At 41.5% G+C, this 13,909-nt stretch overlaps 1 protein-coding gene across 3 annotated transcripts in view; it reads right to left on the bottom strand.

Annotated features, from left to right (window-relative positions):
* Window positions 1–9,372, bottom strand: part of kaznb (kazrin, periplakin interacting protein b) — a 132,622-nt gene extending 123,250 nt beyond the window's left edge. For 2 of the 3 annotated variants that reach the window (XM_084349992.1, XM_084349993.1), the window contains exons 1-4: window positions 9,254–9,372; window positions 8,553–9,128; window positions 7,185–7,567; window positions 6,968–7,063 (exon numbers count right to left, since the gene is read on the bottom strand). In XM_084349992.1, coding sequence (XP_084206118.1) covers window positions 6,968–7,043 — 76 coding nt within the window. In that variant the 5' untranslated portion in view covers window positions 7,044–7,063; window positions 7,185–7,567; window positions 8,553–9,128; window positions 9,254–9,372. Of the gene's footprint in view, window positions 1–6,967; window positions 7,064–7,184; window positions 7,961–8,552; window positions 9,129–9,253 lie in introns of all 3 variants that reach the window. The other variant, XM_084349990.1, reaches the window with a different exon arrangement.
* Between the last annotated feature and the right edge of the window lie 4,537 nt (window positions 9,373–13,909).

Here is a 13,909-nt window from a genome sequence, read left to right as displayed (position 1 = left end):
ACTCTTTCATTGTTAACTTTGACGAACACACAGTGTGCACTGTCACTCCCATCCGTGCACAGCGTGCCCTGCATGTTAAAGAGAAGCACCCGGGAGAAAAGGCCATATTTCATCACCACAGGAGCGCCTGCACTAACTACTGATGCAAATTTATACAGACTCACAGCACACCAGATTCTCCTTATGACTGCCTTTTTTTCACATCAGAGTGCTGTAGTGCAGAGAGGGAAAAGGAGTCTGATGGAGTCGGATAGTATTTACAGTCATGCTGAGCTGTATAACAAGGCTTTAACATTTTTTCAGCTCAGGTTCTTTATGATAGCTGCAGTAAGGTGACAGTTTTGCAGATCAGGACTTTGAAATTTATTTTCTAAGAGTTCTCTTCAAGTTTTCAATTTGTGTGTTATCTGGTCTCATCCTCCCTCTGCTCCTCTCGCTGTCTCCGTCTGCTTTGTGCTGTATTGTAAGATGGACACTGGTGTTTTGGGAAGCAGCTCACAGTGTGTGTCTGCAGGAGGCTGCACAGTGTAACTAAGGGGTTTATGAGAGGGAAAAAGAGGCCAGCAGCACTGGGCACGGGGAGGCAGATATGCAGAGTCATCAGACTCAGGCAAGAGGGGTTCAATGACGCAGAAAACACGGTGGGGACGTGAGTGGCGCACTGCAAGCTGCTCTGGAGGCATATGAATTCATTTGGAACATTTTTCATCTGAGCAGCTTTGAGTGTGTTTTGTTTTTCTGTCGTGCACCTGATTAGGATACGAATGTGTGTGTGGGTTTTTGCTGCAGTAGGAAGTTCACTCAAACTTTCACCACACAGTCGCACGATGACACAAAACCCCACAGATACACACACGCAATCATACAGACGGCAAGATGAGCAGGATTAGCGCTCCCTGCAAAAGCTGCTGTTGTTCATACCTTAAACTGTCTCCTGGCAGCTCGATGAGTACACAGCAGATTGAGCAGTGACAAATTTAGCTGCTTTTAAGTGGTTGGAGATGAGTGACTATTAAATCCAGGAGATGTGTTCGCTGAGCGCACAGTATTCGGCTTATGCGCATCCACTTAAAATTTTGCAATAACCTCACTTTCCTATGAGTGCGTGTGTCAGAGGGAGCCAGAAAGAGAAAGAGAGGGAGATTAAGAGAAAGAAGAGGCACACAGGTTCAGAGTGCGAGAAATTACCCACAATCTTTTGAAACAATGCAGCAATATATGAAATGCCTCAGAAACAGCAAAGCGCTTCATCTTCAATAAATCCAGCAGATACAATAAAACACATTGAGTTTGGTGGTGCTGCAGAAACAAATTGCCTTTAGTGGGACAGAGAGGGATGCAGCATCTGTCAGGTCGAAATTAGTTTTTCAAAACAAAGCGAAGAATTACGTTGTGGCCCCTGCCAGAAATATAGACCATAAATGCATCCAGTATGGTGAGATTGAAAGTTGATTCTTCAGAAAATCTAAAAAAACAAGGCATCTGCTGAGGAAGATTATGCGATATAGCTCCAGCACATCTGAACCACCCTTAGGGTCACATTGTTTTGTCAAACAATTCTGTAAAGCCGGCCCACTTTCGCCCTGACTGAAATATCTTAACAGCTACTGGATGGTTTGAAATCTACTTTCGATGGTCCCCAGAGGATGATCCCTTGACATTTTTCTTCTGCCACCATGAGGTCGATATTTGTGTTTTTGAGGGAAATTTGTTACACTCCGCCATGTTCGCCTCAGGATGGATTGTAACTTTGGTGACCCCTTAACCGTTTGTTAAATAATAAAATCCATTTTGTTACCAGAAACACGAATCTTGTTCAAAGAGAAGTCTCGCTCTGAAATCTCACGAGGTGGGCTGTTAAAATTGTCGTCTCATTTAGATTGTCAAAATAATGTAAATATTCAGCCATGACGCTGAAGATAAATTCTTACCAGCAGTACAAACTCCTCTCTCCAACTCTGACTCACTTTTCCACCATCATCTTCCTGCATCACCTCAAGATTTCAGAGGGAGACTTCTCCTCGAACAAGACTTGTGTTTCTGGTAACAAAACCCATCTTATTATTTAACAAAAAGGTCATTTAGAATAACAACCTCAGCCAGTGGCAAAAACAAGCACTTTCAGTGGACGTAACCTTGATTGTTGGAGTTGCTCCAAAAGATTATGTTGCAGCCATTGCAGCCAGCTGAGGTGATGGATGAAGTTGAAGTTGAGATATCTACTACCAGATTGTTAACCAGTTAACCAACTAACTAGCCAGTTTACACTCAGTCAACAGTTGCTTAATCATTGTCAGATAATAGCTGATGGGTTCTGATTGTCTTTAGCCAACGTGTTATGCCTCTTTTGCTCTCCACACACTCCATTTACCTGCATGCAACCAAAGGCTGCTCAACCGTGATTGGTTAGTACTGGTTGGACTACAAACAGATGACAAATGGAAACCAGAACACCAGAACCTGCGCCTCGCCTACATTCATATGCAGATATCTTTACTACTCCCGGATGTAGTAGTAATCCATTCTTAGGAGTTGCTGCCTTCTCCATTGTGTGAGATTTGTCATAAAACCTTAAAACCCACAGTCTGTAGGACCTCCATCATGCAGCACATATTGTATCACACAACTCTAGCCAAGTGTCTATCTCGAGATACTGTCAGTTAACTGCTCAGGAGTTCATGAAGCACAGTATCTCCAGTCAGTGAGGACACTCCTGTCAGTCAAGGAGAAGACGTCGATCTCCTGTCAAAGAGCAGACACGATGATTCTGAGAGAAAACACCCAACAAATGCAGTCAGTGAACTCCCATCGGTTTATTGATCATCCTGAGGGAGAGTGTGCTAATGAAGATACATGTGCTTCACTGCCACATAGAACTAGAGGAGCGTATGCAACTAAATGCATGTAATTATGCGCAACAACTCAATACAATTCAGCTCACTGCCGTACATTAAACACAGCTTGTACATGTATTTCAAGTAATTTTCCTTTAAGTGAAAGCAGACATTTGCGGCAGCTAATGTAGAATTACAAGATTGGTCTTCTGACTGGCCCAAGGCTGTCGCTGTGAGACTGGATGCACTGACTGACACACACACAAAGTCTAACGCACTCAGCTCTACTGGTTCTTAAATCCAATATGGGGATTAGGAGAGAGACAGAGATCTAAATAAGGCCTGTATCTACTCTGGAGAAGTGATTTCCTATGCTGCTTAGGATGCCGAGGGACCAGGATCAATAATGTAAGTGAGAATATATAAACCAGTGTGAGGAACTTATTAGGCCAATTCAGCAGTGACTACAAATTATTTGCATATCTAATATATCTGATGTGGCTTTTACAAAGAGGAGGAGGAGGAAAGTTGATGATATCTGGCATAAATTCTGTCAGCTCTTATGGGATTAGTTTCAGTACACACCTGCAATGAAAATGACTCAATTAAAGAAGCTCTTTTAAGAGCCTCTCTCTCTCTCTGAATTATATTACTATTAAGTTCGATGGCCGGCAGCCCGGGAGTCTAATAGGGATGAGAACGTTGGCCATAAGCCAGCACCTTGACCTCCCTGAGCAGAGACACGAGGGCGGCTCGACACATGTGGGAGACTGAAGACATTCAGAGTTATGGGCCTCTGTAGACCTCCCAGGCAACCTTACACCACGCCTATCCTCACATCACTTTGGTCCAGTGGAGCAGAAAGGTGACTGTGATGGCTGCAGAGTCAGGGCCACGGTCATTTGAGCAAGAAGGAGAAGAGCCTGAGCTTGCAGAGGATTTGTGCAAACATGGTGATACAGCACATGAGGACTTTTTTTTTTCCCCACGTAGCCGTGAACGCCTATGAACTTTTTGTTGCCGCAAGCAGTTTGAGGGCAAGAAGAAGTAGGACAAAGTGTTGGTAAAATTAAAGGCAAAGATAAAGAGGAGGGAATTCAACCAGCGATGAGGGGGCAACACAAAGAAAGTCAAGATGTGGTGAATAATGCATGTGGTTCTCAGAAAACAGCGGTTTCACTTGCTGTTTGCCAGGGGCGAAATTACAGTCGTAGCAAACATGCATGTTGGAAAAAATGCTGTTATGACAAGAGGACACTGTTGCTACAGTTCTCTTCAATATATGTCGTCCGTGTGAAAGCATTTTGAACTTGTATTGCTGAAAGGCTGCAAATTATGAAACACATTTCTTATTTTAAGCTCCTGTTGTTCTCATAATTTTTTCTGTAAAAAAAAAAAAATGTCAGTCACTTAGCATAAAACCCAATTTCAGCAAAATACATCAAAACACAAGAGCAGCCTAACTGGAGCTGTGATTTGCATATCTGTTAGATTTGCCCCTCCTGCTTGTGCATCCAGTCTGACAACTAACCCGTTCATTGTGGAACAATCAAACAGAATTTGAATGAGGCAGATAGCGTATACACATAGCACCACACTTTCATGAGGGCCTTTCATGAGAAAACAAACAAGACACTGTGGGCTGAATGAAAACAGATGCAGCATTTCTAGAAATTAGTTAGTCACGTGCGCTCAGAGGAGGAAGAGCTGTGAGGAATCTGTGCAGGCTTCATTGAAACTTGATTTATTTATTTCATATATTATTTATTTCTAGGTTTTACTTCATAAATAAGTACCATACACCAGATTTAAAAACGCTAAGAAATATGAAGAGGAAAAACATATTTCTGCTATTCAACTCGTGTAATTCTTCTGAATTCTCTTTAACCTTTGCTTTTTTATTTTAAAATAGATTAGTATTTTGAAGGATACAGTTTGTGGTGCTGTTAAACTCTGCTTCATTTCAAGGGTTCTGTTACTTGAAATGCCAAGGACAAAATATCATTAAACATAAAAGTGTCTGTAATGTTGTATAGTTCACCAGCAGCAGACTCTGCAGCCTTCAAAAAGATCATTATATTGAATCAACATTTTCCATAAAAAATTAATGTTATGACCTTCATTGAGGTGGTATTTATGTATTGTACTGCATTAGTTTAAGCAGGGTGCACCTGATAAATTGGCAGCTGAGTGTACTTCATAATGTACATAATCTAATTGATTGACTGGTTGATTGATAAAACTTTTAACATATTTACACACTTTTACTTTCATTTTTAAGGCTACACTGGCTCAGCTGCCAGCCATGATGCGATACGACTCTCCAGCACTGCCACACCCTCATCTTGTTTTACCTCCCTTTTATGCAGCGATGCCCTCCAGACAAACTGACCCGGTCACACATACCACGCCTGCACACATATTAAACAAGGCCAGTATTTGTGAATATCAGGCATAGATTTGCGTACTTGTATGTTTGTCTTTTCCTGTTTTGTGTGTGCATTATTTGCAAATTAATCCTGATAGGATCTCCATGAAAGCATGAAACCAGAGAGACAACCCGCAGCACTCCAAAACCACTCATTCAGTAAAGATGTTTCCAGCTGTCTGCCTGTCTGAGGCAGAATATGCATCGGGGCCTTGCAACCTCTTTAACAGTAATGTGCTCTTATCAACAAAATATTGAGCCCACAAATACATTTGAACAAAGTGCATTATTTATAAAAGGGTGCTCATGTGCAAAGAGAGGGCGAAGACAACAACAATCCACTTCATGTTTATCTTCTCAAACAGACTGAATAAATCCCTGCAGATGAAATCCTGCGACACAGCTTATTAAGAAACACGTGTATAGGAGCATGAATTTTCCAGCTCAGGAAAATGACTGACGTGTTTCCATTATTAGCTCCACAAAGTGCTGTCTTAGCAGGGTTGCTGTTAATGACAGTTGCTTTGAAACTCCGCACAGATACTTCTCTGTCTCCCCAGGTGGTAATCAAAGGAAACACAGGGGATATAACACTGATGTGGCAAAGTCAATCTAAGGCATGCAACTCTAAAGGCAGTCTTAGTTTGGTATCTGCCCTGGGCTCTCCTAATTATCCATCATAACACTGTGTGAAGAATCACTTTGCATTTATGGCCGAGCGGAGGCATCAAAGGCATTGACTAACAGGCCAGATGAGGGAGGATGCAGCGGACACTTTCATTCTGAGGGCGAGTCAGTCTCCCCTTTTTGTTCCTCCCCCAGGGGAAATATGCATTCTGACCGTGTGCATTACATAATAAGATATCACAGTAGAAGTAAGCTTCATTTCAGTGTTTCTGCTCCCCTGAAAAAATCTTGATAGATTCAGTTTTCAATAATTTAGTTATCAGTCTGCAAGCATCGCTGATAGTCTCATCCTGTCAGACTCAACCTCGGTAATACTGTGCACCTGCATTATGAATACATTTCAGCTAGAATCTGTGCTATTGCTTCTACACCTGATAGTAAAGAACCGTCTAGGTCTGCTACTCCAGTCAAATTATTGAACACCTGCAGACGTCCTGTAAAACTCCTGTTTACAAAAAGCTACTAATCCACAAAACAGCCTATTTCTGATTTGTCTTTCTGTATCCTACAAGGTGCCTTCCTTTTGCCAAAATGCGACCCCCAACACAACTGAGCCACAGCCCCAAATTCAACCTGAATACTGTCAGAAATTTTTACATCTCCTTCATTTAAACACAATACTACACAAGTTGATGCATTCAACCTGCTCCACAGCAACTTGCTGCACCGACAGAAACATCAGCTACAATCACAATCACTTCTTGAACTGATTAAATCTTCTTGCCCTTTACATAAGCACGAACACCCTGTCATCCTTCCCAAAATAACTCACTTTTTCTTTTTTTTTTGGCCCTAAAAACTCCATGCTTTGTTACAGCAGCAGCGCAGAAAGATTTTAGCTACGATACTGTAAGCTTTACTGCGCCTCTTAGCATCAGTTAAATTAAAACGGCAATAAGAATGAGGATGGGGATCGGGAAGAAATGCTGAGGGTGGAGATCAGTTACGCTGACATGCAGGACATGCAGCTGGCTAATGAATTTGCCAGGAGGCAGGAGGTGTAATTGTGGCTACTCACTGGCTTGCATGAGCTGTCCCTGGCGTCCAAACACCTGGGAAAAGGTGGCATGGCTGCAGGTGAGGGTGTCCTCCATGGCTGTCCCACTGGCACACGCTGAGGAGAAAGATAAAGAGGAGGAGGATGAGGGAAGGTCAGCCACACTGCGTCACATCAGGACGGAGAAAGAGGAGAGAGGAAAAGAGAGAAAAAAAATAAGAAGAGGGAAGAGGCTTGCCTTCAGTTGCAGAAGCTGGTGTGTGTGATCTCTGGTGATGACTGCCTCTCTCCTCTGGAACCGTCCTGCTGCTACTGCTGCTGCCGCTGATGAGCAAAATACAGCCCCTCGCCGCTCACACCAATAGGAGCTGAACTGCTCCCCACACAGATAATGGGAGGGGGTGTGCCTGCCTGCCTGGCTGCCTGCTTGTCAGCGAGTAAGTGTGTGCGCGCAAGAGAAAGTTCTCTGAATGTGTGCCCGCGAGAGCATTTTGGTGTGCATGTGTGAGGGAGAGTAATACAGGGTGGTGGAGCAGGTAGCAGAGCTGTAGGCACAGTTGCTCTGCCAGCACTCTGATCTTCGTCTGCGCAGGCTGACAGTCCTCTGCGGCTCCACACAGGCTGGGTTGAAGGGAAGAGCAAAAGAAGAAGGGAGGCGAGGGGTGAGTTGCGGCTTCTTCGGCAGGTAAAAGTCAATCCTCCCTCCTCCCCCCCTCACTCTCAGTGTGAGTAGACAGCAGCGTCTGTCTTCTGGGCTCAGGACGGGACTGTTGTTTTCTGATCTGTATGACTATCCCCCCTCTTCTCTCCTCCCTCTCTCCCTCCTCCCCTCTCTACAGCCCTCATTTGCTGTAGCAGCAGTAACATCTCTCTCTCTCCTAGTCTCCTGTTCTCCCTTACATCTCTTACTCTCTCCACCCCACCCCATGCAAATCCCCTCGATCCATCTTAAAGCTCGGGCCGCTGCTGGGAAACAGATTCCAGCAAACTCGAGTGCTTCATCTTCCCCCTGTGCTGAGGCGGGGGAAAAAACAGAGGATGAGAAAGTGGAAGGGTTGTGTAAAAAGTGAAAAGTAGGGCTGGTGCAGCCAGTGGTTTCCAGAGGGTTCATGTTGAAAAGGAATTGTAGAAAAGTGCTGAGTATAAAACAAAAATTAGCTCATACTGATACTGAAAAATAACTCTTAAAAACTCCTCGCTATGTAGTGCAACATCTCTGGTGAGGCATTTCATGGTGAAAAATGAAACCCTCCACACACTGCAGCAAAAAGGGGCATGGAAGGTGTTGCAAATAAAAAATTAACAGCGCAATGAGATCAAATGAGGGCATGTTACGAGATCTTAAAATACCCTCTCAGGCCTCAGAGGCACATTTAGCTATATTGTACCCATTGTGCAGCTGTTGGCATGGAGACCTCCAACACAGACAGCTATTCCAACATATTATCACGCTCAGGCCATCTCTCAACTGTCTAACCTCTCTGCGGCAGCGTGTAAACCTTGCGTTAAACAGCCGATTTCCTCCCGAGCAAGAAAAAAAAACTTGCCAGGAAGACTATTGTCACAGAGGCATCTCTCACACCACTGCACTGCAAGGCGAGCTCACCAGGGACCTGACCGAAGCACTCACATCCTCGCATCACATCCTCCTGTTTTGAAAGGAAATGGCAGGACGCTCAATGGGCCACAGTGGGAGCTGGAAGGAGGGCTTGGCCAGCGGGTTAAGCTGACTGAAGCAGGTGGTTCTGCAGGTGAAAGGATAATGGCAACACATGAAAACTGTGCAACGCAGTGAGAGCATAACACGCACACAGCTGTGGCATTAAGCATGTTTGATGAAGAGAAGGTTAAGTAGCCGTTGGATCGAAATCACAGAGTCAGATGCAGGATTAAACAGCATGCGGTTGCATACAAACACGACTCAAAATCTGCAGAATGAGAAGGTCGAACCGAACGCTGGCATTTCACAAACAATGAAAAGATGCGACTTCACTTTCAAGTCTGAGAGACTAATGCCCAGCAGAATAAGTCTCTGCTCTATCTTCAACAGCTTTAATGTTATTCTCTTTGAACAGGAAGTAGGGGCAGAGTGAGGTTTTTTTTAGGACGCTGTATATTGTCATGTATGAGCAGCTGACTTTCCTTCTCACTGTGTACTCCTGTCACTGGTGGCTGTCGTACCCTGGAAGATAGATAATTGTAGTGTTTAAAATCTTTTGTTAGTATAAAAGGAAAATATATTATAGTTTGAACAATACTGTTAAGTTTCTAGGAAACAAATCACCTTTCACGTTTCATGTGTATTACCTGACTTGTGAAGGGGGGTGGTGGTGGCGTTCCAGTCGAGAAGGCTGCAAAGCCAGTGGCCGCAGTTCAAACCACTACTGGATGTTTTTAATGAGACCATGGTACTATTTTCAGCCATGTTTGTGGTGACCAAAACAGGTATTTTCAGTCAAAACATGATCTTTTCCTGACCGTCACCATGCGGTTTTTGTGCCTTAACCTAACCAGAGCATCAGCACAAGATGAACCTAAAGAAATGTGAAGTCACAACATAAAGGGATGCAGCTTTTTGATATATCCCCGGTTTGCAGAAACGTACACTGCCAAAATGTATTCTAGCAACTAGGTTGGACTTTTTATTATTTAAATAATTTTACAGGGACATATGCCTCCCCAAAAAGGTGTCCCAGCTTCTCTAACATCAAGACTTTCTCTGTTTTATATTACTGTATCTTTGAGTTTTTGGTCAGACAAACTAACAAACAAATTAAAGACATCGGAAATTTGTGACTGGGCCATTTTCTAAGATTTATCAACATAACAATTAACTATACTGTAAAACAACAATTACTACTCAATAGAAGATTAACTGATAATTAAAATAATAATGTCAATATTGTACCAAAAGCTAAATATCCCAACAGCCTCAATCTAATTAAATTACGTAACAATTAATATGGTGAACATGGTAAACAGTACATGTTCAAAAAGTTAGCATTGTCATTGTGCGCACGTTAGCATCCTGATGTTAGCATCCCGATGTTATCACGAACCGCCTGTCTCTTTTAGTTCAGCCTCACAGAGCTGTTAGCATGACTGTAGACTTAAAATGTTTTATTAATCTTAAAGATTAATTTAACAGCCCTTGAAAATCTTGTTTTTACTCACCCCCAACCAAGGACGTTAGCCTGCTTTAAACCGCCTCCAACGGTTCAACTTGACACCCGGCTGCGTTGATGTTTTTTTGTTTTTTGTTGTTTTGTTTTTTTTGACAACTTTATTGAAACAAATATTTCATAAGTAAATGAATCAAATAGTGTGAACAGAGATCCTTGTCACATTCAGTGAAAGCAAACAATACATTTCTAACCCCAAAAAAAAAAAAAAAGAATTAAGTGATGATTTGATCAGCAATAAATCATGTCAGTTTAATCCACAGGTGTTTTGTATGTCAGCCTTGCTGCAGTGATGAAAAGGTGTAATTCAAGATCTGGTGACATTCCTGTTGGGTGTGACATACAACAGGACACACTTCTGAAAATTAGGTCACACCAGACGACAACTAAAAGCTTCATATGAAATCTGGAGAAACATTTTTTAAATTTCTTATAACTGCAAAGAAACAGTGAACTTCATAGATTTTAAGGAAATAGGTCAAAGGAAGTAAAGTGATGTCATCAGTGTGATTTTTATTTCAAAATAATAGACTTTTGTCACACGGTAACACCAGTGACGCTACTCATGGGGACGATTACTTACATTATATATTTTTTTATATTTATTTGACTGATAATAACTGATTAAAAGGAAATGTTGCCAAATTGATGGCCCAGAAGGAAGTAATTGTTCAAATAACCTGTTGTTTTATTATAAAATATGAAAAATTAAATCTCAACAAAGTGTTAAAGGCTAGAGACAGAAAAATGTATATTTCTATAGAATGACCCTGAACTAAAAATAAAGTTACACTCCTGACATCACGTTATATAGTGAAATAATTTGTGATATTCTTTTCTGTAAGTGCACTCCAGCCCCGAGTTGAGTCTTATTTCACATACAGATGCCTCTCCTGAACCTTGTGCATGTGGTAATTGAGTGCCAGTCCCCTGAAGCAGCCTCAGTGCTCCTCCACGCCTTAAATCTGCCTCTCTGGTGTATCGTAGTTTATTTCGTCAAGCCAGCCACAGAGCTGCATGGAATTGCATTTTTATGAATAGGGCTGAGGCACCGTACACAGCAATCAAGAGAGAGTGCAGTGATATTTCACACTGACAGCATGAGTATGGTGCAGCACTCTTCCAAGAGCCCACCCCTACACACACACACACACACACACACACACACACACACACACATAGAGCTGAACACCCATAAACTACCTCCAGCCATAAACTATAACGTCATGGCACTAGGGCAAATAAACACATCTCCCCATCCCACTGAATAAAGAAAACTCCGGCCTGTGGATCAAATCCAACATACAGATTGCGTTTAATTCATGACCCCATCCATCACCATGATAGCCCCATGTGTTATGTGAGGATCCCGTCCACAAGACAGCTCAGCTCTTGGAGTTTGTTTCCAGGGCCTGAGGCACGTTTCTGTAACACACCGTCCGTCCGGTGGGCTTGATAGCTCATTAACGTGTGTGAGTGTGATGGATGAGGTGTGGACTAAAATAATCTCTGCAGATGAACGCAGGCCAGATGAGACCTTGAGAGATATTCATGGAGACAAACGCAGCATCAGTGATTGAGATGCTTTGGTCTTTTATGCGGGCTAATAGACCACTTTTCTCTCTTTAATACTGGCTCCAGAAACAGTTACATTATTAAACGTATTACTGATAAAGCTGCTTCAGCTTTTTTTTTCTATATTAAAGTTTTTAATATTTGGCCCCCTTTTATGCTGTATTTTATCTTCATTAGCTTCTTTATAGCTGATGTTTGTATATATATATTTTGCCTTAATCCACATTTTTGTTTAGTGACAAGCTCTAGCAGACATGTTGTAAGCTCCAACTATGTCTGAGTTATTATATCTACCTTCTCATGATGATGTGCATTTTGATTGATATATGATTTTTTTCCCTACATCTGATGTTATAGATATTTAAAGTTTTTATTGTAGGCCCAAAGTGCCACTTGTTTTAGCCTACACATATTTCTACCGTCTGATTCACGAGTGCTTTCAGTCAGTAGTGTGACCTGATTGGTCCACGTGGGTCAATCAACCTCTTTTAGATGGTCTCTCCTAAAGTAATCCGATGACAGTCTTTGATCAGAATGATTCTGAAATGTTACTTCGTGTGGTCAGACTACTTTCAAACATAAATTACAGTGTTAAAAAATCTTTAAAGATAATTGCATAATCCATTTAATACGCTTCCAGTTTTTTTCACATTATTTAATAACTTCATCGTTGTGAATTATGCTTTAGTATTTTTTTGTCCAGTTTATTTCTAAATACTGTTTGTACTTACAATGTTCACCCTGTGGATGAGAGTATTTCTTTTATGTGTTTATAGGTTTGATTTTATGTTTTTTTTCCAGTTTTGTGGGATGTTGTTTTTTTCTGTTTTTTCTGTGCACTATTTATTAAAGCAACATGTTATAACTTTGCACCAAATTGCACAAAATGCCAATTTCTACAAAATGTTGCATTAACTTAAATGCTTTAAAATGTGGTGATCTAGTTGATTTTAAAACTGCACGGATAATGAACGATGCTCAAAATAACTTGCTTCCTAACTGCATTCAGAGGCTGTTTGAAATAAGAGGATGTCAGTATGACCAAGGGTAAGGTCAAACATAAAGAAACATGTACACTATATCTGTCACAGGAATGAACTTAATAGTTTTAGAATAGTTGTGATAAGGAATTAAAACAAGAATGTGTACTTTGGGGCGCCCATTAGCTCAGTTGGTGGAGCAGACGTCCCATGTGCAGAGGCCTTGTCCTTGCTGCAGCGGCCTGGGGCTCAAGTCCGACCTGTGGCCCTTTGCTGCATGTCACCCTATTTTTACTTTATGCAAAACATAATAAATGAGATGCTGCCAGAGTATCACAAAAATGTTACACAGAATTGTTAAGAATAATAATGCATAATACAGAATAAGTCATAGTTTTATTGCCTTCGTGACATTGGCTCTCCTGTGATTTATGACCGTAATATATGATAGTGGCCTTATGCATAGAAACTAAAGATAAAGCAAGAAGACACTTAGCTACAATTTGGTCCTGAGCCAATAAATATAAATGTGAAAGTCACATTTTACATGATTAAGTTGTTCAAAGTATAACTGATTTGATAATTGATTAAAAAAAACTTTCCCTTTAACTGTGATCTCCTCGTAAAGCTCTGCAAGCAAAAATCTGAGTAACAAACCACCTGCTGTTACACAATTTGCTCCCTTTTCCATGTCGAAGCTACACAGCCGAAGAATTTAAGGTGCTGTATGACTCACATATCAACCTCCCTGACAAGTGCACCGCTCCCAAAATAGATACAGATCTCAGAGCAACTAGCAAAGCGACGATGGCCATGGCCTGCCTGGTAGCAGCTTTCTGACCTACGGAGAAAAGTCTGCAACTTCATATCTGATTTATGTTAAGTACCACCTTCTATCAAATTCAAATAAAATGGAAACTTTTTCATAATCCAGCAGGGCCCTGACAGGCTGTAAGTGGAGAGGGCAATCAGCAAATGTAATGTGGGAAACTTTATTACAGCTGCAATGACAGGGACATTCATTATAGATACATAAAAAAAGTTTCAGTGAATAAAATAGCCTGCAAGGAGTCAGACCCACTTTTAAGTGCAGTTAATCACATATTCACTCTCCACAGCCAAGAAATAATTCTTGATGTTTACATAACAAATTAACTATTACAAAGTAGAAATACATAAGACATTAAATCATTAACTCGAAGCCTTTTTTCCCATTAAGGATAAAA

The sequence above is a fragment of the Pagrus pagrus genome (assembly GCF_965226575.1).
Source record: "Pagrus pagrus genome assembly, chromosome: 3".
Classification (NCBI taxonomy): Eukaryota; Metazoa; Chordata; class Actinopteri; order Spariformes; family Sparidae; genus Pagrus; species Pagrus pagrus.
The sequence above is the reverse complement of the archived record's forward strand: the minus strand, read 5'-3'. Positions and strand labels throughout refer to the sequence as shown.